This window comes from Arvicola amphibius, chromosome 10 (assembly GCF_903992535.2).
Source record: "Arvicola amphibius chromosome 10, mArvAmp1.2, whole genome shotgun sequence".
Lineage (NCBI taxonomy): Eukaryota > Metazoa > Chordata > Mammalia > Rodentia > Cricetidae > Arvicola > Arvicola amphibius.
In genome coordinates, this window is record NC_052056.1 from 58,115,722 (window position 1) to 58,142,280 (window position 26,559).

A 26,559-nucleotide genomic window follows, 5' to 3' on the forward strand; every position below is an offset into this window, starting at 1 on the left:
TAAAAGAAGCAAAGTATCAGGATAATCTACTGAGTCGGAGAAAACCTTTTCCTGTTATATGTCTCATATGGGCCTAATCTCTAGAGAATATAAAGAACTCTTTCAATTCAACAACTAAAGCCTCCATTAACAAACAAGCAAAAAGATGTGAACACACAATGCTATTGGCTAATGCAACTACAAAAAGACACCTCACACTAGAACAAGGCTAATCAGAACCACAATGGAGTAGTCTTCACACACACCAGCATGGGTGCAACTGAGAAGGAAGGGGAAGCCAGGAGGTGGGAAGGGTTTGCAGGGAGGTGGAAAAACTGGAACCTTTGCTGGTAGGATGTAGAGGGATATGAGCATTTGGGAAACAGTTCCACGAAAGGTTAAGAAGCATACCACATGACTCGGTGATCTTACTGCTAGCTCTATATATTCACGAGGAACAAAAACATAGCTCTACTCCAAAATCTGCAGCCAAATGTACATAGGAGTATTATCATAACAGCAATCAAACCCGTGCATTTCCATCTACTGATGAGTAAACAAGGTACACATATTGATACCTCCAGAACATCATTTGCTAATAAAGATAAATGAGCTGCTGATACATATTTGCTGAGTAGCCCTTATCTGAAATGCCTTGGATCAGAAGTGGTTTGCTTTTTATTTCTTTTTCTGGATTTTGGAATATTTACATATACAGAATAACCTATCTTGTGGACTGAACCCAAGGCTGCTATGAAATTCATTTTTATTTCTTATTTTCCTTAGCCAAAGTATTATTATACAATTTTTATATTGGTATTATTATACAATTTTAGGGTAAAGGTTATGCATTTTGCCTTGAGATCAGGTATGGAATGGTGCTGTGGCATTGTGCTGGTGTTTAAAAATTCAGACTCTGAGGCATTTCAGATTAGAGAGACCAATTTCCATGCCCATCTGGACGAGCCCTGACAACAGGCTGTGGAAGAAACCAGACACAGGGAGCAGCTCCTGCGTGCCGTTGTTCTGACCTCTTGAATGGGTACACTTACAGCTGCAAGAAGGCTGCTGGGGCTGCGGCTGACTGCTTTAAAAGCACTGACTTTCAGGATGGGATAATGAAAACGTTCTAAATTCGACAGCGGGCTATAGAGCCTGTGAAAACGCTAACCACCGTTTGATACTAAAAGCTACAGTTTATGCTATGAGAATTTTATTTCAATTGTTAAAAGAAGACTAATCTACCTTTACTAAAAACTCAAGAGTGGTTCCTCACAACTGCGGAGAGACTTTTAAAAACTCCTTTTAGACTTCAGTATTAATCTGAAGATGTCAAATTACCATGGCTCACGGGCAGCAGCCGTCCTAGAAGTCTAGGAAGGAGGTGAGCAGATTAAGGCAGAGAATTCAAGTAAATTGCGTCCAGCGAATGAGCGCTGGCTACCGGCAGCAGAGTGGTGTCTGGAGTCTAAGCAGGATGTGAAAAATACTACACTTTGTGTTTCTCTTCAGGTTAGTAACAGACACTTCGGCGAATGGCAGATTTGTTCCACAACATCGAAAGGAAAACATGTAATCTGATCTGAAATTATTTACTGGTCTAGCATCTCATTTAAAAATAACTGAACACCCAAGTCTGTGGTTAGAATGAGACACCAAACTACAGTAACTCTGTTGTGGCTGTCTCGGGAGTCCAAAACAACTCTAGACACCAAAAGCAAATTGCAGGATATATCTTATAAGCGCAAGAAGAGAGAGAGGAGCTTGGGGCTGCTGGGAGGGAAACTGGGAAGTGTTCTTGCTCCTCTCTGGCTATTAATAGGTTTTCAAAGATGCTTCCCTGCAGTGCACACTGAGTTCTACAGGTCAGTTACTCACTCTGAAATGCAAGTTAAAGACCAGACCATAGCTATGGACACATGAAGATTAGAACCAGACTATTCCTGTCCTTTAAAATAACGACACTTTAGAGATCACGCTCATCACTTTATCTGACAACAAGGCAAAATGTAAAAATTTTCAAAGTGTTCTGGAAAAAAAGGCAACAGCACAATTATCTGTTAAAGTAAGGAAAGCAAAACAAGAAAAATCAAAACAACAGTGTGGTGCAGCATATGCGCACAGCCCCAGCTATACAGGATGACCTCACCGGGAGGTGAAGACGGGCTGGCACCACGGTGAGGCCTTGCTTTTTTGTTTTGTTTTGAGTCAGGGTTTCTCTGAGTAGCCCTTGATGTCCTGGAACTTGCTCTGTAGACCAGGATGGCCTCAAACTCTCAGAGATCTGCCTGTCTCTGCCTGCCAAGTGCAGGGATTATAGGCACAAGCCACTACCACCTGGCTTGTTTTTTCTTTTTAAAGGTGGGAGCAGAGATATAGTTCGGTATTGCCTCGCTTGTACACAAACACATAGAACAAACAGCTTTAAATACACTGCATGCTTATGCAGTACAATAAAGGCCAAGTAGACTAAAAAGAAAAGATAAAATTATAACCAAGACTAAGTGGCGTGGGAGGTGTGCTGCTTTTATTGGTTAATGAATAAATAAGCTGTTTTGGGCCTATGAAGGGCAGAATAGAGCTAGGTGGGGAAAACTAAACTGAATGCTGGGAGAAAGAAGGCAGGGTCAAAAGAAGCCATGTAGTCCCGCTGGAGACAGATGCCAAAATTTACCCAGTAAGTCACAGCCTTGTGATACACAGATTAATGGAGATGGGTTAATTTAAGATATGAGTTAGCCAGAAATACGCTTAAGCTACTGGCCAAACAGTCTTGCAAATAATATGGTTTCTTTGTGATTATTTAGGGAGTCTGGGCAGCCAGGAAATGAACAAGTGGCCTCCATACAACAACTAAGTGATAAAAACAAGCCTAACTCACACATGTAGGATATGTTCCAGATGAATCACTAGAGGAACAGATTATGATATGGTATTCTTGGATATTACTGTAGTATTACACTGTAATTCTATATTGTTATAGTACTGCTATTTTTAGTGGAATGAGGCACAATAGTATATTAACATATTGTCTACCATGCTCAATCAGTCACAGTAATGTCTATCAACATATGGAATATATGAATAAACAGATTTGCATTTTCTGTGGGTTCCCAAGCTTTCTAGTAACAGTTTCCTATCTGTAGAGAGAGTGGTCCAGGAGGATTTGAGATTAGACACAAAGGACTGCCTAGCGATGGGGTGAGCACTGCTGAGAAGGTGGAGTGCTACTGAGGAGGGGTTGCCATGGTGACTGCTGATTACCTGTATCTGTACTTCTAAGGCCCATTCGGAACTGTATCTGCTTGCCCTGCAGGACCTCGGAAAGGTGTTTTGCAGTCCAGTGTTGTGCTGGCCAATCAAAAACCATGTTACAGAAGATTGCAGGCTGCTGTAGAGTCATTATAATTTCTTTTGCTTTCTCTGGCGTGAAAGGTTTGACACGTTCACCTAGGGGGAGAGAAGAATAGGGCATTAGACAACGATGGACAGATAACTGTGTAGTTATTTCCTAGGGGGTGAGGAGAGAATGGCTAATGTTGCTTCTGTCCTGGCAAATCTTCCCATGCAATCGCACGGCACCTGCACTCTATTCATCATTGATTAGGTAAATATTTGGCCTCAGAGGCCTGAATTCTTGCTTTTTATTGTTTGTTTTGTTTTTGAAATAGGGCCTTAAAAAATAGGTTGGCCTGGAATTCACAATGTAGCTCAGGCTGGCCTAGAACTCATGAAGATCCTCTGCTTTGGCCTTCCAAACACTTGGATTGCAGGTGTGAGGCACCATACCTGGCTAATGTAATTCTTTTTTAAGTGATTTTTATATTAAATTTTAGCTGTTGGTAAATATAAATTTCAATGTTAATAGTAAAGTTTAGTTTTTAAAAGGTTTTCTATCTAATTTAAAAACAATAAAATTTTTGGACTATAACACTTCTTGAACAGAAGGTTAGGTAAAAAATGCTGATGAGAATTACTCTACAACAGCCAGATTTTCTGGAGTCATCAATGACTGTACTTGCTGTATGACATGTTTAACAGCAAAACAAACAAAATGACTATGGTACAGCAGTCAATCAGGAAGGCAGAGACTGCTTTTCATTGCAGTTTCTACAATAAAAGATACAGCATTACTAAAACCCCAGCCTTGAGAAGCTGAGGGAAGGGGACCAGGAGTATGAGGCCAGCCTGGGTTACATAGTTAAGTCCCAGGACAGCCTGAGTTATGTATTGAATTACATATACTCACTACATATGTAAACAGTTAAGAGATACCAAACTATGATGTACTGAGAACTCAAATTTTACAGAATCTGGGCTGGAGAAACAGCTCAATTGGTACAGTGCCTATTTAGCATTTCTTTCTATAGCCCCCAAAACCATTGTAGTGCATGTGATTATAATCCTAGCACTCCAGGATAGAAGCAGGAAAATCAGAAGTTCAAGGCCACTCTTGGTTACATAGAATGTTTGAAGCCAGCCTGGACTATGTAAAACTGTCTCAAAATTATTTTAAATTTTGGAAGAATAGTCTACTATTCTCTCATTTACTCTATGTACCCTCCCTTCCCACCCCCTTTCCTCTCTCCTTTCATCTCCGTCCTTCTCCTTCCTTTCCAGAAGGCTAGATAACATGGTAGACAACTGCTCACTCCTCCCTCTCCACCCCACCTTCCTCTCTCCTTTCATCTCTCTGTCCTCCTTCCTTCCCAGGGCCATTTACATGGTGGACAAGCACTCCATCAAGGAGCTACTGTTCCAGCAGGGGAGGGTCTCTTTAAAGATATCCTAACATGGACAGTCAGGACAGCTTCACACTCTGAGTCTCAGACACACACTTAGGATTCTCAAAATCTCCCATCAAGAGTCGCAATTCCTTTGCCGCCCAACCTCCTAAGCTAATAAAGAAAGAGGAGGTAGGAAGCATGGACAATCTGTGTCAGACACAATTTAGGGCTTTTCTTTTCTTGCTTTCTTTTCTTTTCTTTTTTCTTTTTTTAGACAGGGTTTCTCTGTAGCTTTGAAGCCTGTCCTGGAACTAGTTCTTGTAGACCAGGCTGGCCTCACACTCACAGAGATCCACCTGCCTCTGCCTCCTGAGTGCTGGAATTAAAGGCATGCACCACCAGCCCGACTCTTCTTTTTTTTGAGACAGGTCTCTCTACATAGTCTTGTCTGACCATCTCTAGCCTCAAGGTCACAGAGATCCTTCTGTAAAACTCATTTTTAAGACAATTTTTAAGTCTTGTTCCTTCTCAGGAAGGCCCACACTGTAGAATCTGTCTTTAAGCCCTTGGTGACAGAGCTACATACATAGGCTCCTTGCCTTCAACAGATAACACCTAAGAACCCTGACCTCTGCGAGGGATGAGATCAGGGTGGGTGTCCTTGGTGAGAGAAGTGAACAGTCCAGGTTTTCAACAGCTAACCTAAGAACCTTGACCTCAGCAAGCGATGAAATCAGCTTAGGTACCGTTGGTGACAGAGATGCATAGGCTCCCAGCCCTCAGTAGCTAACACCTAAGAACCTTGACTTCTTCAAGGGATGAGATCAGGGTAGGGGCTGGAGAAAAGGCTGAAGAGCTGGGACCAGGAGGAAAGTGTCTGTCTTTACCTTCAGCTGGTTGTTTTCATTTCTTTGTGTTGGTAACTTTACATACAGACAGATCAGTGGGTCCTCTCCCCACTAAGGATAGTTGATGGGTGTGGAAATACTACTGAGAAAATTAATTTTGAGTTATGTTTCTATCATAAGCAACATTCAATGTTTTAAATGATCAATAGGTAACAGTCAATCTACTCTTTTACTGATATCTGCCACTCCAAAACATCTCAGTAACGTCAAGAACACTCCATTCCAGTTCCAAGAAACACTAGCCACCAATGCCACTGGAGCCACAACTACTTCAGCTACAGACAAACCTGCTCTGGGTCTGGGAGACTTCACTTCAGCCATGACAAGCCTTGGTGAACTCTAGATGGCCCCACCTAGCCTGCAGCAAGTCTCACTCAGGACAGGGGTGGGGGAGGACAGCTTTCCTAGTGACTCAGCAATAAATTTGTCATTAATGTGTATGTGACATCTATGGATGGTGTGGTCCACACAAAAACATAGCTCTCTACTCAGAGGGAGTAAGAGAGTTTAATCTAGAGCCAAATATGACCATGGCCCAGAAACACATTCAGGCTGCCCCAAACACCATGTTCCACTGTAGAAGTGGTTACATGACATTTTACTAGTTACAGAACAAAGTCATACATCAAGGCCTCAACCAAACACAACAGTGGGAATCACAGGTAGGCAGGATACAGCAGGCAAATTCTGCTATATGTTTTATACACTATCTAGCACTATTCTTAGCTTTGGGGTTGGTGTAGGTTAGTGGTTTGCTAAGAAAACATTGTAAAGGTTTTAACGGTCAAAAGAAAATTAGTTCAGGAGGGAATAAGTAGTAAGTGATTTTCAAAAGGACTAAAAAATGGCCCAAGATGATTTGGTTCTGGTCTGCAACATGTTAACTCTCTATAACTTCAGTCATTTTACATAGAATCTGTTGTTCTTCTTTTCTTGGGTAGGGTGTATCACGGAGCCGGAGGAAGGGAGACCCAGGACGCGACCACGTGCGTGGGAGGATTATTTATTAGGGAAGGGGGTGCTTCACAGTGCGGGTCAAGGGAGGGAGGAAAAGAAGGGGAGAGAGATAGAGAGAGAGAGAAAGAGGGGGAGAGAGTTAGAGAGATAGAGAGAGAAAGAGAGAGAGAGAGCAAGAGCAAGAGAGGGAGGGAGGGGGAGAGAGAGAGAGAGAGAGGGCGCAGTGTGCACACGCAAAAGGGGGCAGTGAGAAGAGAGAGAGGGAAGAGATTCAGGATGACTCCAAGAGACCAGAGGTCGCTGGGAGTGGGTGTGGAAAGGGGCGGGGACTTCGACTGCCGAGCACTGACCATTAGAAAAAACTGCCTTTCATCCAAAGACCTCCAGACGTGGACAGAATCACTGGAATTGACAGCCTAGCTGCTCAGGTCAAGGTAGGCCTGTCTTCCTACAGATTTCTTAGCCCACAGAGTCTTCTGAAACCTGGCAGGACTGCGCTAAATAAAAAGGTCAAGCACAACCTTCAGTGACCATGGAGGACCTAAAAAGAGTAGCTCTGGGTGCCAACCAAGTAAGTTCTCTGTCATTTTTTAATTGGTAACTCAAGTAAAATCTTATCCTTCTCAAAGATCTCTGACAGTTTGACAGCTGAGAGGTTTTACCAGGTTGAGGTTTTACCAGGTCACCTCACCAAACAAATTTCAAAACAAATTTATCTCTTAAAACTTCTGTTTTCACAAACCCAAGGAGTTCTTGTGAGTTCCAGGGAGTCAAATTAAAAAATCCATCGTAAACAGGTCAGATACCCGCTCAATTCCCTGGTCCAAAAAAAAAATTTTTTTTCCTTCTTTTAACTTTGTTCTTTGTTCTGCCAATACCTTAGAGACACCAGACATTTCCATGCCACAGACACCAGTCAGAAGCAAAGAGACCAGCTATGCCAGGATGTGACCGGCACCCAGCCTTCTCTCGGGTCCCCCCCCCCCAAAGACGACGCCCACAATCAGCCGGAAGCAGTCTTGAGAATTCGCCGCCCCAATTCCTTCAAACTGTGATGTCTAATTTTTTGCTTTTTATTGTAAGAAATACCCGGGAATGTTATTCTTTTGGTCCCCGCCCCTTTCCACGCCCACTCCCAGCGAACTCTGGTCTCTTGGAGTCATCCTGAATCTCTTCCCTCTCTCTCTTCTCACTGCCCCCTTTTGCCTGTGCACACGCGCCCTCCCCCCTCTCTCTCTCTTTCTCTCTCTCTCTCCCCCTCCCTCCCTCTCTTGCTCTTGCTCTCTCTCTCTCTTTCTCTCTCTATCTCTCTATCTCTCTCCCCTTCTTTTCCTCCCTCCCTTGACCCGCACTGTGAAGCACCCCCTTCCCTAATAAATAATCCTCCCACGCACGTGGTCGCGTCCTGGGTCTCCCTTCCTCTGGCTCCGCGATACACCCTACCCAAGAAAAGAAGAACAACAGAATCTACTTTTATTTTTGGTGTGTATATATTTATGTGTGTAGTGTGCATGCATGCACGCATGTATGTGTATTTACATAGATGTGGTGGACAGGTGCAAATGTACGTGTACACATGGAAGCTTGAGGTTAATGTTGGGTGTCTTTATCGATACCTCTCCACTTAATTGATAAAGATAGGGCTCTCTCTATGGCACCTACGGCTCACCCATCTGCTAATCTAGCCAGGAGCTTGCCCTGGGGACCTCGTGGCTCTACTCTGAGAACTGGGATTACAGGCAGCGGTCATTCCTGCCCAGTTTTTTGGTGGGCTCTGAAGATGTGCACTCCAGTTTTCCAGGCTGCCCAGGAAGTCCTTTATCCACCGAGCCATCTGCACAGCCCCAGCTTGGACAATCTTTAACAGGCGTGGGTCTTTTTTCTTTCTAGAAACTCAAGCTGTAGTGCGTATGTATGACTTGGGATTGGTGGACTAGAAGCTGTGCACAAGTCACTTGCTCCCCAGTCCTGGCTACAGAAGCAGGCTGGTTTCAGTCTTGTGTCAGCCTGAGAAACGTCCCTCCGGTAGTCTCAATAAAACCTCTTCTAAATGGTCTTTTGGTGCCAGTGACAAGAGCAGATGACACTAAGAACAGACGGAGCACTGGCTTTAGCTCTAGGCATGCAGCTGTAGCAGCAGCTAGACGGTAATGAGAGTGGCTCTTGAGGTTCCAAGTTCTCCAGCCTCCCAGTGCCATAAGCCTTCAGCTCACCAAGGAGCTGAAAGGAGACTGAAGTGTTCCATTGAGCCGCTCTGGGTTATAGGCTGAGAGAGCAGATGCCCGAAGCCTAGAGCTGTTAAGACCACCCAGTGCTGAGCCACTGGACACCCAGAGCCTACAGAAATAGGTACCTAACTTGAACATGGAGGGCTGAAAGGCAAGCGCTATAAGCCCCTAAGTCTACAGCCAGGAATCTCAGGCTTTGGAGGTACAAACCAGGTACAAAAAGGTCTGACTGAGGACCTCAGAGCTTAGATCTGCAAGTCTCTACAATCAAAAGCCCAGCTCATAGGCCTCTGGAACCAGGCTCCCAAGAAAAAGGAACAACAGCTCCTTGTTTGTTTATGATTTTCTTTGACTAGAACAAGAGGGCCCTCATGCATCTGCTGTGACAAAAGAGGTCTTAATTCACACCAGCCTATCAATGTTCATACCAGATGCATCACATCAGAGAGCCTGATTCCTTGTGTGTGAACATGGATGAGTCACATTTCCAAAAAAGGTTTTTGTTTTTGAGACAGGGATTCTCTGTTTAGCTTTGGAGCCTGTCCTGTCCTGGATGGAAAGAACTCACTCTGTAGCCCAGGCTGGCCTCAAAATCAGAGAGACACCTGCTTCTGTCTCCCAACTGCTGGGATTAAAGGCGTATGCCATCACTGCCCTGCTAAAACGCATATTTTTAAAATGCTAGAGAGATGACTCAGTGAATAAGAGTGCTTGCTGCCATTAGCATGAGGACCTGAGCTCTGATGCCAGCACCCAGGAAAAATCTAGGTATGGCCATGTGTACATGTATGTGGTAGCCTAGGCCCAGACTCAGTGAGCTGTCTCACTTGCCTTAAAGGGACAAGACAGAGAGAGAGATGGAATAAGACATGTTCACACATTTGTGTATATATACACACCCACCCATGCATACACTACACACACACCACCACCACCAATAATAACAACAACAATGTACTCTTAAAGTTTTGTTAGGCTGTTATAGACTGAAATTTCTTTCCCGTCCCAAGGATCTCTGGTTAGAAATAACATAAGATAACATGATAAAAGTATACAGATTTATTTAGTAACTTTTGTATATAGCTAGACATCTGCATGGGAAAAATGAAGATCCACAGAAGGACTTAGGGCATGATGCTTACACAGAGGCTGGACAGAGAAGTGAGGCGTGGATTCATGACTAGACAAAGGAGTCTGGGCTGGGGCAGTCAGTGAAGAAAGGTGACCAGGAGCCAGGCGGTGGTGGCACACGCCTTTAATCCCAGCACTCGGGAGGCAGAGGCAGGTGGATCTCTGTGAGTTCGAGACCAGCCTGGTCTACAAGAGCTAGCTCCAGGATAGGCTCTAAAGCTGCAGAGAAACCCTGTCTCGAAAAACAAAAACAAAAACAAAAAAAAAAAAAGAAAAAGAGAGGTGACCAGAAGATAATTGTGACTTAAGTCTGCTCATGCAGATTGCTTAGTGTTGACTACCAGTTCTGGCTCTAAGAATGACTTCCTTTTTCCTTCCTTTCCCTTGGAACAGGAAATACCTCTCCAATGGATTCTGACTTCTGGTTTTAGGACGAGAAAGGAAAAGGAAAGCAAACGCCTTTAACCTAAAATAATCAATATGCCAAAGTAGCATGTTTCATCCCCACAATATTAAAAGACAAAACAGAGTAGGGGTGTCTATTGGGGTAGACAGCTTCCTGAGTATGAGGTAGACCCTGGGCTCAGTGCTCAACATTGGAAAAAGGAAGATCCCAGCATCAAGGAGGCAGAGCAGGAGGATCTCTATAAGTTCCAGGCCAGCCGAGACTGCATAGTGAGACCTTTTTCAAACAACAATAAAAACAATATATTTATACTCTATACTTATTCACATACATTAGAATCATGCTTTGGAAAATCATTGGTAAAATGAAGCCAAAGTCTCAACCATCTATTATCTCAATAACTCATAGTGTAGAAATTACTCAACAAAATAATCATAAGCTTCATATATATGCATGTGTTATATATAGTGTACAATACACACAAATTAATACCACAGCACAGCAGCTAAAACTGTGGATACTTAATTTTCCCCAAATACTTAACTAACTTATAACACAGCAACTCTATGGCATACCATACATAGTAAAAATGAAAATGAGAGCTGGGTGGAAAGTCGGAGGATGGAGGTGGTTAATGAAGTGACACGCAGTTCTTAAAAGTCACATAAGAAACGTGCAAACGGTGTCGGTGAGGAAGGCAGTGGTGGTAGGCTGGAGAAATATTAACAGTATGGAAGACCATCTCAGCCGGAGACGTGGAGTGGGGGAAGGTGCAGCCGGAAGGCAGACTGGGGCTTCTAGACGAGTGACGGGCTACAAAGAGAAGCCATATGCAGCCATTTGCTTTGGTGGGAAGATGAATATGAGTTTGAACATCGTCATAATATCATGTATTTATGGTGTCCATCTGCTCCTCTAAGAAGCATGTGAAGCACAGAGAAGATATTTTATTTCTATAATCCAAGGATAAAATGGAAACCCAGATGTCAAATAAACTCACCAATGACAAACTAATCAGGTCTGATTTGAAAGTGTAATGTTCTTCACACTGCACAATCCTACTTCCAGAGAAGGAAACTGTGAAACTTGACCTAAGGCTAAAAACTTGAGGGAGGAGGGGAGGAAGGGAGGAAGAAAGAGGGAGGAGGCACAGAGGAGGAAGGAGGGAGAGTGCGTGTCAGAGTCCTGGTTTGCTTTCTATCACTGTAATAAATGCCATGTCCAAAAGCAACTTGGGGAGGAAAGGGTTTATTTTGCTTACGCAGCTCATCATTGAGGGAAGCCAGACCTAGAACTCAAGACAGGAACCTGGAAGAAGGAACTGACGCAGAGGCCATGGGGGAGTGCTGCTTACTGGCTTGCTGGGTCTGCTTTCTTGTGCAACCAAGGACCACCTGCCCGGTGGTAGCTTCACCCGCAGGGGGCTAGGCCTTCCCACACATCAGTCATTAACCAAGAATGCCCTATGGATTTGCCTACAGGTCAGACTGGCAGAGCATCTGCTCAATTGGGGCTCCCTCTTTTCTGATGACCCCAACTTGTGTCAGGCTGACAAACAACAACAACAACAGCAACAACAACAAATAGTCAGCACAGAGATGACCTGAAAAGATACAGGTCTAGGATACAGGTCAAAATCAATCCACAGGCACCAATCCGTGCATATTTTGGGGAGACAGGAATGTTTGGGGAAACACGGGGAGCAGTAGAGAATATTAGCCGTCTACCTACCCAGCACCCTGAAGTTTTAATTTTCCTCTTCAGTACTGGGCATTGGAGGCAGGTCACCTTGGGCTTAGGTAAGCTCTCCAGCACTGAGCTGTATCGCCACCCCCTTTCTTCCTTATCAACAGATCTCTGCATGAGGAGCAAGGGCTAAAAATTCTCTCTTAGACTCCTTTGCAGACAGGGGCGGACAAAGACTTATACACGTGTGTGCGCATGCACATGTCTGAGTGAATTTACACACCTGATTCATATTTACGTATGTATCACTAGGCATGCAAATTCCTGAGTCAGCATTTTGGCCCTATTCTCCCTCCTTTCCTGGACAACAGAAAAGCAGACTTAGCTGAGAAACAAAAGGAAACTGTAAAATTTGCCAAAAGGACGCACAATGTTCACCTTCGTCCCACCTCACCAGCGCCAGCTTACTCCTACAGCCTTCTTTCTTTCTTTATTTAATAATTTAACTTTATTTTATGTGTGTTGGTATGAAGGTGTCAGATTCCCTAGAACTGGAGTTATAGACAGTTGTGAGCTGCCATACGGGTGCTAGGAATTGAACCTGGGTCCTCTGGAAGAGCAATCAGTGCTCTTAACCACTGAGCCATTTCTCCAGCCCCCTCTAATGGTTTTTGTATGAAAATAAACCTTCCCAGTCAAAACTCGATTGTTATTAATGGTTCTTAACTGAGAAACACCTTGCTGTCTCAGGCAAGGACACTTTCAGGGATAGCTTTTCTCTCCCTTTGTAATGCTTTGTGGCTTAGACCAGATAAATCACGGCTGGTCTGAATCACCTTAGCATTTCTCAGTTCCGATGTGGTAAAACATTCAACCTTTGAACACTTCGCTCCCAGAACTTTAAAGGGCAAAGACAATCAGATGTATTGGTACTTGGGGGTAGGAATGGCCTCACTTACTCCCTTTTCTCTCAAACCAGAGCCAACAGAAAGCAGAGCTTTGAATACACCCTCACCAAACAGTTCTTACTCAGGGTGGCAGTACACCTGGCTCCCCTTCTACAAATACAGAGCCAGGCATTACTAACACATGAATGCTGTCTGAACAAAACAGCTTTAAAGAAATTATTTTTCTCTACATGTTAGAGTTTTTTTTTAATGCCTTTATTGTTACGATCTAACAACCTCAGATACCTTGAGTCTACTTAATGGAAGAGCACCCAAACCAAAGTTTGCTGAGAAAGCAGCTGGCCTAGTGACGGGCATACATGACAAACATTTGTCAAGTGAATAAGAAGTGCTATTAAACGTGTTAAAAAAAAAAAAAGCAATCAGATGGTTACCATAATAGAAAAGTAGTGCATATCTCAGAATTTCAGGCTCATAGTGAAATACAGTCAGTTGGTTATGAGATAAAACTCATTTGGCTTCTGGTAGTTTAATCAACACAATGAACTGGACCATTAAATTAGCAAGTTTAAGTTTCAAGATTTCCTTTAAAGAAGGATGTAAGGCTACATCCTATTAACTAAATAGCCTAGGGATAAATCCAGTCATTACACACCAGGGATGTGAGCAAAGAGCTGTAAGGATTCTGAAGCAAACTCAACCAGCTTTGAAGGAAAAATGTACTTAGGTCCAGACTTGCAAGCACCGATTTCTAATGAGATGGTTTAGAAACTGCTGAGGAGAAACATCACTGATCCAGATGTTGCATAATCACTTATTCTCCCATCAAACATTGCATACTCAGTAAAGCAACAACAAAGAAGAGAGAAAAAGCCAGTACATTCAATCTATTTGTTACAGTGTGGTTACTATAATTCTTTGGGGACAGCTAATACATCATAAAAGAGTGAACTGCCCTTTTCAGTAATCATAATAATAGTCATAATGATAAACCACACAAAGCATGAAATATTTTGAAATCTAATTTTTCTGAATTTCCTAGTTATCTGCTTTAGTAATTAGTATCTGACTTGGATTTGTATCTAAAATTTAGAATGAGACTAAAGAACATTAATCACATTTTCAGAAGATTCTCCAAAAAGCACTGATAGACTATAACAAAGATTCTGAAATAAAAATAATTTCTCTCACATCAGAAAATATAAAAGAAAAATAAATAATAAAAAATGTGCATAGGGTGTCATAAAAGTTATAATACAAAAACCCCCAGAGTAACAAGAGGATTTAAAATAACACAACAGTAGAACCCCAGCATGGGGAGATTTCTGAAATACAGACATGTATGGCAGTCTCTGTTATGATTTTCATCTCTTTAAGGGACAAGCCACACCCTCCCCCTCCCCCATCCGCTGGCTGAGGCAGGCTGATCTTCAGCTTCCGGCCTGAGCTCGCTCTTTTCCAGCAGCTTCGCTTCTGCCTCTCCCCACTTCCTCCCCCCCTTTCTCTCACTCCATCCTCTTCTCCTTCTCCCCGCCACCCCAAGTAATAAATATCCAATTCTATTCGGTACCATGTGCCTGTCCACGTGTCTCCCATCCGCTAGCCCGCCCCAGCCGCTCGCTGCTGGGAACCTGTGCCTTCAGGGGACTCACAGTCGCCTGCCCAGCCGCTCGCTGGGTCTGCACGGCTCTCCCGGTCATCCCGGTCAGGAAACCTCACTGTCACCCGGACCAGCCCGCTCCGCCGCCAGCTGCTCGGGACCGCCGACAACAAAAATCATAAAAGTCTCTCCAATCTGACAACCAGGACACACATGTGTGAAATTTAAGCCATTAGGATGGTAGCTATTAGGACAAACAGCAATGATCATTTGGCCCAGATCTAAAAATCACATCTAACCAGACGACTAATTCCAGCACTGGGAGCTGAAGTGGGGTGACTATGAGCTCTCTAAAGGCTTGGGCTATGCAATGAGGCCCTGGCTGAAAAGGAAGTGAACTAAACACTGGATAGTAGTAAAGAGAGACGAGGAAACTTATTCAAAGATATGCTCTCATTTTGTAGGCATTACTTTGAAATGTCAATAAAAACTAAGAAAGTTCTCCTAAAAAGCTAACAAATAAAGTGGGCGGTGGTGGTGCATGGCAGAGGCAGGTGGATCTCTGTGAGTTCAAGGCCAACCTAGTCTACAAAGCAAGTTCCAGCACAGCCAGGGCTGTAACACGAGAAACCCTATCTCAAATAAGAAAAAAAAAAAAGTAAAGAAAAAGAAAGAAAAAGCTACCATAATGCTTGAGTAAAATGATCAGTAGTTGGTCAGGTGTGGGAGTGCATACCTTTAATCCCATACTCAAGAGGCAGAAGCAGGCAGCCTGGCCTACGCAATGAAGTTGCAGGCCAGCCAGGGCTCTATTGAGAGATTGGGTCTTGAAAAACAAAACTGGGGATATCAATTGGCATAAGTTTTGGGAATTTCAAGGATTCAGGGTGGTCTTTTGCTACTGAAGAAAGACCACACTTTAAGGTTGAGGCGGTTATGACTTAACCATATCATTGCCCAATGGCCCTTCAGATTCTGACATTACACTCGTAACTCGCCCAGCTGACCAGAAACTTTGCTGCCTTCTCAAATGTTGGCTTCTAACAGGCTAGGGAGATGGTTCAGCAGGTAAAGTGCTTGCCAGGCAAGTGTGTGGACCAGAGTTCAGATCCCCAGAAGCCACATAAAGCATCCCAGTACAGAGCGGCAGGGACAGGGAACCCCAGAGCAGGCTGGCTGACCCGACAACAATCTCTTTCTGGGTTCAACCTGTTTCAAAAGGAAAGATGAGAGATCCCTGAAGCAAGAGCCCAGAAGCATCTCCAGACCCCACTATGCATGTGTACTTTTGCATCCACATGAATGTGAACAAGTACATGCATACATATGTACTTCTCTCTCTCTCTTTCTCTCTCTCTCTCTCTCTCTCTCTCTCTCTCTCTCTCTCTCACACACACACACACACACGCCTAAAAAATTGGCTTAAAAATAAAACTTACAAATTTAAAAATAATACTGGTTTTAAACTTAAACAAGGAAAAGTAACTCAGCATTTTAAATCAGGCTGATACACTGAAAGAATAGGATCTCAGACTAATGCTTAGTATCTTCAAAATGTCTACAAAAATATTGTGATCTGACTCCAGATGCTTTTAAAGTAGATTTTCTACAACTAAAGTAAACTGGTTATTTTGCTTTGCCTTTTTAAAAAAGTTAAAGATAGTCAATAGTAAGACTGCAAAGAGACATTCGCACCCAAGCTTCCAGCGGCACCATCGTTAACAGCTAAGTGGTGGGAGCCACCCTGACACCCACCACTGAGTGTGTTATTTAGCCTGAAGAAAAATGAAAGACAACACTAATTGAAACAAGCTGCCATGTAGCTACTCTGCTATGTGATTCCCCTTACAGGAGTGCTGGAAGTGGTCAGATTTACAAACCTTTTCAAGAGTGCTCCATTAAGCATAACCAGAAACAGTCTCAAAACAAGGATCAGCTCCAGTGTCACGCTCACCTCTCTGGCATTGGGCCACTCCCTGCACCTGGCCACTTCACCTGCCAGCTGCTCTCTAAATACCCTGGCCTTTGCCAGTGACCAGCTTTGATGAGGATACCACTTGCCAGGGTAGGGACTGGGGTTTAGAAAAGTTAGTAAAGAGCTCAGAGACTCGAGTAAAAATAATAAATCAGAAGCATAGGATAGTATCGGGAGGGAGTTCCAGTGAATACTGAAATGCCCTGCATTTAATTTTCCACACACTTTTATATCCCAATACAGCAGGGAGAAGTCAAAAGATGCTTTAACTGATACAAAGGACAACTAGAACAGTTACCTGCTTCAATACTTTGAGCCATCAAGCCATTAATTCACGAGAAAAGCATTCTGTTGTTTAAGCAGTGAACCTACCCCTAGACCAAGTAACCTGAAGGTAGACACTCCTTAGGTCAAACCTCTTAATTCAAAAGAAGGAGCAGAAGTAAGCTTGAATTCTCTGCCCTTTGGTCAGGGTGGAGTAGATTTACCTGTCTGGGTCGTCTTAACACCCAAAACACAAAGCAACCACACCCTGGGTCAGGGTGTGTAGCCGCACTTGCCAACAACTTTGAACAAGCTAAAACTCCCTGACCTTCAGACAAGGTGGAAATAGGCTCACATTTTTGGGCCTCCACAGACCTTCCAGCAACCAATCCAAGCTTTACTCTCAGTGCCCCAGAACCTTCTCCACATCCTCATTTCTGTGGAGTTTTACTGCTTTTCTGAGAAGCCTGAAACTCATGACTTCCCCCCTCATCACTTCAACATTTCTATTTTCACTCTGCTTTTTCTCTGGATGCCACAGACATCTCCTTTTCTTTTGCATCCTGTCACCACCTCCATGAAAACTGCAAGTTGCTCACATACCATGAGAACAGAGGCTTGGGGGTAAATGAAACATTAAAGGTCGACAAGGCCAGGTCTGAAGGGCTGAGGAAGACAATTAAAGGTGCCCGGAGCTGGCTCTGAGTTAGCCAAGCAGAGTGACACCAGCCCTTCCTTCCCAAGTCCTTGAGGGACATATGTGTGACATCATTGTCCTTTCTTATATTTTCACTTCTCGTGCAGCTAACTGTAACAGACTAAACTTTAAGAGAGGGTGTCTTCTAACAAGGAGTCCCACCTATTTCAGTGAAGAGACCCCAGACCATCCAATAAACAAGTAGTTAACTTAGATCACCATGACCAAAAAGCAAGTTGGAGATGCAAGGGTTTATGTGAATTACACTTCCAGATCATAGTCAATCACTGAAGAAAGTCAGAACAGGAACTCAAGCAAGGTTGGAACCTGGAGGCAGGAGCTGATACAGAGGCCATGAAGGAGTGCTGCTTACTGGCTTGCCTTCCCACGGCTTGTTCAGTCTGCTTTCTTATCACACCCAGGACCACCAGCCCAGGGATGTCACTACCTACCATGGGCTGAACCCTCCTCCATTGGTTACTAATTGAGAAAATGCCTTACAGCTGGATCTCATGGAAGCATTTCCTCAACGGAGGCTCCTTCCTCTCTAATGGCCCTAGCTTGTGTCACTTTGACATAAAACCAGTCAGTACACTAGCTGTTAACAATAAAAATGGCTATCATTGTTAGATATCTAATTCCTGCCAGACACTACAGGCTAGGTTAGCTACAAGTAGTATCTTTAATTTTCACAATAATTGTACATTCCATAAAAGAGGAAACTGACACCCTGAGGCATGAAGTACCTTGTCCTCCAGTCTTTCTCCTTCTAATTCATCCTGTGTCCTCCAGGCAGAGAGAGCTTTCTAAACTTAAATCTGATCATATTATACCCACAATTAAACCTCTTCAAAACTTATCATTTTTTGTTTTGTTTTGTTTTTCAAAACAGGCTTTCTTTGCATAACAGTCTTGGCTGTCCTGGAACTTCCTTTGTAGCCCAAGTTGGCCTTGAACTCAGAGATCCGCCTGCCTCTGCCTCCCAAATGCTGGGACTAAAGGCGTGCGCCACCACTGTCCTGCTCTTACCATTATTTTTTTACAGACCAGGTAACTGGGCGTAAAGTAACCCTCATTATCCCTCTTTCCTCAACATCTCTCACATCAGCATCCTTTAACCCCTGGACCACATCCTGCTTCTCCTCCTCTCACTTCTAGACTCGGCACAGCACTTGTTTTTATTATAAATTATTAGTATGCATGTGGGCATGCCTATGCCACAGCTCATGTGTGGAGGTCAGGGGACAACTCTGTGGCATCAAGTCTCTCTGTCCACCTTTACATGGGCTCCGTGGGTCAAACTTGGGCTGTCAGGCATGCATGACATTACCTACCTACTTACTTACCCACTTAACCATCTCACTGGCTCCTTTTTATTGTCATTCTTTTCATTGTCACAGGGTTTATGTACAGTCTGGCCTCAAACATGACAAAGGATGATCAATTATTGATCAAAAATGTGCTGAAGGCTCTGCAGAATTTCATTAAAAAACATCATGACAAGCCGGGCGGTGGTGGCGCACGCCTTTAATCCCAGCACTCGGGAGGCAGAGGCAGGCGGATCTCTGTGAGTTCGAGACCAGCCTGGTCTACAAGAGCTAGGTCCAGGACAGGCTCTAGAAACTACAGGGAAACCCTGTCTTGAAAAATCAAAAAAAAAAAAAAAAAAAAAAAAAAAAAAAAAAAAACCAACATCATGACAATAGCAAAGCTTTAAAAAAAAAGGCTTTTCCATCATGTGGCAACAAACCAAGGAAATTATAAGGAAATGTCCTACCTGTTCTTTATATAACCAAACATCACTAACTGCAGGAAGTAACCCAAAGGGTACTCAAAGAAATGAAATCTGGTAGACGGATGTGTTCCATTTAGTAGGATTTGGAAAACTAAAATATGTATACCACATCATTGATACCTATTCAGGTTTTTAATGGGCAACTGCTTTGAGTTCAGAAAAGGCTGATTTGATAGTCACACATTTGCTAGAAGTTATGGCCATCATGGGTATACGTGTACAAATAAAGACAGACAATGCTCCAGCATATGTTGCTAAGAAAACGAAACAGTTTTTTGCTTATAATAATATAAAGCATATTATACATATACCACACAATCCTACAAGAAAGGCAGTTATAAAAAAATCAAATCAAACTCTAAAGGATATGTTAAATAAACAGAAAGGGATGATAAATACCCCCAGAAATAGACTGCATAAAGCTTTATTAACTTTGAATTTTCTAAATGCTAATGAGAAAGGAACACAGCTGTGGAGAGACATTGGATAATAGAAAAAACTACAGAATTAAATCAGTCGATATACTTTAAAGATGTATGGACCTCAGAATGGAAACCAGGACATGTGTTACATTGGGAAAAGGGTTTTGCTTTTGTTTCCACAGGAGAAAAACTATGGAAACCATCAAAATTGATAAAGATTCGATTTGAACAAGAGACACCTCTTAATTAGAAAAAAATGATAGCTCATCAAACAGCACGGCCGTTTAATCTAAACTAACCTATAAAACTAACAAATGTGGCCTTGGGAGGTGGTGGCACACACTTTTAATCCCAGCACTTGGGAGGCAGTTAGGCAGATCTCTGAGTTCAAGGCCAGCCTGGTCCACAGGGGGAGTTCCAGGACAGGCTAGAAAGCTACACAGAGAAACCTTGTCTGGATAATAAATAGATAAAAAATAAATAACTGAAGAGAAAACAAATATAAAATACTTTATGGCGCTAGAGAGATGACTCGGTGGTTAAGAGCACTGGTTGCTCTTCCAGAGGACATGGGTTCAATTCCCAGCATGCAAATGGCAGTTTACAGCTGTCTGTAGCTACAGTTCCAGGGGATTTGACACCTTCACACCAATGCACATGAAATAAATTCAAATAAATTATATATTAAAAAATTAAGAAATGCTTTTAATTTGATCAGATATAACTTGCCAAAAGAGAAACTCCCCAAAATTAGGGTTGGGGAATGGTTTTGTTTCTGTCTTTTCAGGAGAATAAAGGTATCCGGCTAAGGAATCTGAAGACCACTGGACAAAAGAGACATCTGAAGAAAATGAAATCATCCAGAAAAAAAATGTCTCAAGAGTAATTGGCCTATTGGCATATCATATTTCCAACAGGATAAAATTTCATAAATCCTCCCAAATGTTTGTTTCTGCTGTTCTCTACAGACATATAATGCAAACAGTCTTTTTGTAGTCCCAGTCTAGTTAAAGACTAAAGTTGGCTTTGGAGTTGGGAGTGTGACTCTCTCCTTCTCTAAACCCAAGCAAATGAAATCCAAAATCTCTGTTTCATGTCAGAAGAGCCACCTGATATGGGACAGAAAAAAAACAAAAATTTAAGGACAATTTTATTGCTATTAATCTCATAATCCTTTGGTCTTATATTGTCTCTTTAACAGGTTTTCTTAGTGTATAAATTTTATACAATTAATACATACACATATAATATGTATATGTATTCTAAATTTTTTGTCATGATATTAATGGCCATCTAGAGAACTAACTAATTCTAGAAAAAGGTTTCATCTACCTGTACATGATTTCAGGTTTGAGTCTCTATCAGTTTTCTGCAGTGAACCGTGAGCATGCCTAACAGTGACCTTTTAAGTTTCCAAAAGGAGGATGAGGTCCCACAAAGATTCCTCCAGTACTGTAACACCACTGAGCTGAAAAACACCACCTAAAGATTGTCTTTGGACTACAAACTGCTCAGAACAATTTCAAGGTTGCTATGCTCAGAACAATTTCGAAGTTGCTAATTGAGATTTTAAAATGTTCTAATAACATAGGCTCTTTTTTTTTATGACAATGAGACATATCTGCTCCTGGCAGCATCAATCTATTTCAGAGAAAATAATGGGTATCGAAGAAATTCCACAGAGTTCACCTTCTTTGTGGCAAAAGTAAGGCACTAGGCAAGAAAGCGCTCTTGCCTTGACTGCTGACACAAGAGAAAGTGACTGCCAAACATCGTCAAGACAAGGAGCGAAAGCCTTCAGAATATCCTGCTTCACAAAGAAGTCTGTTGGATATCCTAGGCCTCATGTCTTTGCCTTCCCCCCACTTCAAGGGCAAGTGGAAGTTGTAATGTACCAGTTAGATTTCCAGGTTTTTGAACAATGGAGCCTAGCTCTGGGCTAGCTAGAGAGAAAGACTTTATTGAAAGGACATTGACTAGTTCATAAAGTTGATGGAAAAGCTGAAGAATGAGGTTTGGACATGGACAGGATAAAAGGGTCGATTATTGAATCTACTCTGAAAAGCAAGAAGGGAGGATACAGATATAAGATAAAAAGTTAGATTATTGAATCTACTTTTAAAAAGCAACTACTAGTTTTAAATGTTTTACATTGGATTAAACGTTTTATATTGTATACAAATTTTGATACAAATTTGAGATTAATTTTGTTAGAATGTATTGTATATATGTTGACTGTATACAGTTTTACTATGTCAGAACTAAAACCTTTCCTTTTTACTTAGACAAAAAGGAATATTTTGTGGTATATTTTTAGACTGTGTGAAGATGTATTGCTATATTTGATGTAATAAAGAGTTGAATTGCCAATAGCTAGAATTTCCAGGAATGAGAGAAAGAGGAGGAGGAATCTAGGGTCAAGGATTACTCCAACGAGATGCTCGGGAAACATTAAAGAGGTCAGACATATGGTACAGAGTAGAGATAACCAAGCCATGTGGGAAAAAGTAGAGTAATAAAAGCCGGTAAACTTAAGTTATAAGAGCTAGTGGGACAAGCCTAAGTCAATGGTCGAATTTCACAATTAATATGTCTCTGTGTCATTGTTTGTGGGCTGGCAGTTCCTACGAGAAAGTCGGCTACAGCAGAGTGAACAGGCAACCTACAGAAAGGGTGAAAATATTTTCTGGCTATACTTTAGACCAGAGGTTAATATCTAGAATAGATATGACCTGCAAAAGTATACACACACACACACACACACACACACACACACACACACACACACATCCTACCATCACCACCATCACCACAGAAATTGGCCAATGAATTGAAAAACAGACAATTCTCAAAATAAACAAAAATGGCCCACTAATATTGTATAAGGCATTCAATAACCTTAGCCATCAGAGGAATGCAAATTATAATCACTCTGAGATTCCATCTCACCCCAGTCAGACTGGCTAGTATCAAGAAAACCAAGGACAACAACCATTGCTGAGACTGTGGGGAAGAGGAACCTCATTCACTGCTGGTAAGGGTGTCCATTAGGACAGCCACTTGAAAATCTGCATGGAGGCTTCTCAAAATACCAACACAGAACTACCGGATGATCTTTCTGGACCACTCCTGGACACTACAGATTTGGTTGTACATCCATGTTCAATGCTGCTCTATTCACAACAGCAAAGAACTGGAATCAGGCTAGATGCCCACGAACTATTGACTCGTGTGTGTGTGTGTGTGTGTGTGTGTGTGTATACATGACTCTATTCAGACATAAAGAAAAACAATTGTGAAAATGGATGAGACTTGATACTAGATTCAGATCTTAACGTCTAATAATAAGTGTGACTAGAAGCCAGAGCACTAGAAGGGGTACATAACAGGGGCGGGGGGCAGGGGGAGAGATCCGGGGAGGGAAGTGTGGAGGCCAGTAGAACAGGTACGATGTGAGAAGACAGGGGGATACAGGGGATGCATGGAGGCAAACTACTATGGAGAAGAAGCCGGGAGATGGGTGAAATATGTATGATGGAAGGGGGAATCAAAGTCAAGTATGTACAAAAATACCATAAGGAAGCCTGTTACATTTTATGGCTAACTTAAAATTTTAATTTAATCAAAGAACGAAAAAACAGAAGAGATGATGCTTAGAGACATCAACAGACCTCAAATCAAAGATTTTATTTTATTAATTTTTCGTAGGTTTGGAGTTTAGATTTTATTCTAGGTTCCAAGTACAATAGACATTACTAAAGAATTTTCAGTAAGGAAGTGTCACTTTTGCTGATGGTGTCCAGAAAGGAGAAGCATAAAATAGGATACAGGACACTTATCAGGAAGATAAACTAGTGGTTATGGTAAATACATAAACAAACTAACAAAAGACTGATTTGGGGCAGGAGAGATGGGCTAGCAAGTAACAACAGCGGTGCCCAAGTCCGGCGAACTCCACAATGCCCTACATAAGAAGTTATGGTTGTACATACATCTGTAATCCCAACATTTTATCCTGGAGATGAGGAGGCAGAGACAGTAGAATCACCTCAAAGCGCCCCCCAAAGGCCAACCTAGCCTGGAGTACTCAGATCAACTTCTTACTCCCACAAGTTGTCCTGTGACCTCCACAGCGATCATTGCCCCCGCTTCTCTCCCCAAAGAAACACCAAGCCCACAGACGATCAGACAACCGAATAGCAGATGTAAGAGGTCACATTCACTAAACAAGTCACTTTCTTCTCGGCCTAACGCACAGCGGGGCAGACTTGTGATGGACTTGTCGCCCAGGCACTCGGGAGTCCCTGACCGACACCTACCTTCCTCCGCCACAGCTACAGCGGCCTGGGTGCCCGGCGCGCGCCCCTCGCAGTCTGTTGCCATGGATACCGCGCCAAGGATGGAGCTAGCACCGGGTCAGATGTGCCTGCCGCCGGGATCTGCTCCACACAGGAAGGATTCTCCGCCTCCGCCGGAACCGGCGCTTCAGGGGTCACGTGACCGCGCTGGGCGTGGCCACGCCCGTTTGTTTTGCTCTCAGGAGACTGAAAGCAGCTGAGCACGTGGCCTGGGCCGTGGTGCCCCTGGTTTTGTTTCTGCTTCTTTCCTCCCTCCCTAGGCGCATCCTCCTTTTCCGCCCTGGTTTTCCTTCACTCCCTGGGACTCGCCATTGAGGGGAACACGAAGCAGGTTTGCCTGCTCCTCTCCGTTGGCCACCCCAGCTGGTTTTCGTGACTGCCTGGAAATATGAACCTCAGGCTGTGTCTCTTGAAGGCGTTCCCTGTGACTCATTTCCCGAGCCAGATTTGCCAAATCGTTTGACTGTAGTTTTCAAGGACACGGACGGCTGTCAGTGTTGTGGATTTGTGTAGCAAAACCAACAAATGTGTATTTGATCAAAGGATGCACAAACACCCCTCCCTCCATCTTTTGATGTTTATTTAGTCTGGTTAACACCATAACGCGAGGTAGATCTAGATCACTGTCTCCCAACCTTAACATAATCCGTATTGTTTACCCTTTTGCGTGGCAAACAAAATGGGTAGACAGACTCAGGTAAGAATGAAAATTGGCTAGTTTATAATCTCATTGGATACTTAAAGACACACACAAGACAAAACCCAATGGTCTGCATGACACAATACCGAGACCTTCCTATAGCTCAATAGCCTGCCCTCTATCATTTCTGCAGAAAGAACCCCAATAAAAACAAGTAGGCCTAATATAGAAGCAAACATTGGGATAAGTGGCCCGAGGTCAGCGAGTTGTTTATTAGACACGTGATGTAAACTTGGGCACTTCCTCCAGCAACCCGCGAGTGACTGGCTCAGCCTCCCACGCTCCAGCCTCCCGGTCGGCCGCTCCCCTCCACTCTTTCCTTTCTTAGGGTAGCATCAGGCGATCCCCTCTTCTCCCCCAGGTCGTTCCTGCGCTCCCAGCCAGCAGGGTGGACCCTGCCTCGCCTCCTCCCCTCGGACTCGGGCGGCGCAGGCGCAGCAGACGCGGCCGGGAGGCCGAGGACCAGAGCGTCTCCAGCTCCGGCTCCACCCGCCAGTCAGCGCCCGGCTGGCTGGTCTGCGGCCACCGGGACGCGTCGGGCAGGGTCGGCGGGCGGTGTCGCCATGGGCTCGGGCTGGAGCAGCGAGGAGGAAGAGCGGCAGCCGCTGCTGGGGCCGGGGCTCGGGCCTGCTCCGGGGGCTGCGCGCAGGGGCCGGGAGGCGGCTGTCGTCCTGCCAGCCGCTGGTCCGGGCCCCGGGCGGGTGTACGGGCGCCGCTGGCTGGTGCTACTGCTCTTCTCGCTGCTGGCGTTCGCACAGGGCCTGGTCTGGAACACCTGGGGCCCCATCCAGAACTCGGCGCGCCAAGCCTATGGCTTCTCCAGCTGGGACATCGCGCTGCTGGTACTGTGGGGGCCCATTGGCTTCCTGCCCTGCTTCGCTTTCATGTGGCTGCTGGACAAGAGAGGTAAGGGGTCCGGGACGCCTGCGGGCGTGTCCCCTCTCCGGGAACCGGCGCCTGCCAAGATCCCGGCCTGCCTGTGCCTCCCGTATTGGTCTAGGGGTTGTGTGAGGTGACCCAGTGTCGCTGGCATCGCATCCCTAACTCGGGAACCCTCTGTCCCCAAAGCGACAAATAAGGAGGATGCTTTCCAAGTATTGATGGTTTTTGTTACGCCCTTTATACAACACTAGCGATTCAGACAATCACCAGATGTTGAAGTCTTTGCATAATGTGGCCCTCAGAGCGACTAAGTGCACTTGCTGTGAATGTTTTTGACACCTGACTGAAGTGACTCATGCTTTGATTTCAAAGGGGTTCGGGGTGCTGAGAGTGAAAGATCAGAAAAGAGACTGGTGATGCCCAGGTGTAAGGAAGCAATGAGCTGGCGTGGTGACTCCAGCTCCGGAAGCATTGTTGGGAAGCTCAGGTCTGACGCTTGGATTTCTGGAAGGTAGCTCCCCAGGTTAAAATGAGCGCGTTTGCCCAGGTGACTGTTTGGTTGCAATTTATTACTCTCAGATAAAGGTCGCAGATGCAGGAAGGCTCCCTTTCAGTTCGGGACTCCAGGCGACTCACTTTGCCAGTAGTGTGATTCTGTGAGGTGGGGAGAAGGGCAGTGAGGGAAGAATCAAGATGTTGAATTAACCCTCCTGAGTATAAGTAAACTCCCAGGAGGCTGTTGTGCAAGATTGAGACTTCTTAGGTATGTAGGAGGATAATGGTCAGAGACTGCTTTTTGTAGATTTCTGTTCAACCTTTTATGAATTTTGATGCAATAAATTATTGGGTTAGTTTTCAACTATCATTGTCTTAACCTACAGGTCTATTAACAAATGGCCATAAACTTACAAAACAACAACAACAAAAACATATTTA

General features: G+C 43.8%; 2 protein-coding genes across 2 annotated transcripts in view; one reads left to right on the plus strand and one right to left on the minus strand.

Moving 5' to 3' along the window:
- Positions 1–24,133, minus strand: part of Hspbap1 (HSPB1 associated protein 1) — a 50,868-nt gene extending 26,735 nt beyond the window's left edge. Inside the window, exons 1-2 of the mRNA XM_038346171.1 lie at positions 24,003–24,133; positions 3,244–3,429 (exon numbers count right to left, since the gene is read on the minus strand). Coding sequence (XP_038202099.1) covers positions 3,244–3,429; positions 24,003–24,066 — 250 coding nt within the window. The 5' untranslated portion in view covers positions 24,067–24,133. The remainder of the gene's footprint in view (positions 1–3,243; positions 3,430–24,002) is intronic.
- Positions 24,134–25,031: 898 nt separating this feature from the next.
- Positions 25,032–26,559, plus strand: part of Slc49a4 (solute carrier family 49 member 4) — a 77,035-nt gene continuing 75,507 nt past the window's right edge. Inside the window, exon 1 of the mRNA XM_038346626.2 lies at positions 25,032–25,647. Within this exon, the coding sequence (XP_038202554.1) occupies positions 25,305–25,647 (343 nt within the window). The 5' untranslated portion in view covers positions 25,032–25,304. The remainder of the gene's footprint in view (positions 25,648–26,559) is intronic.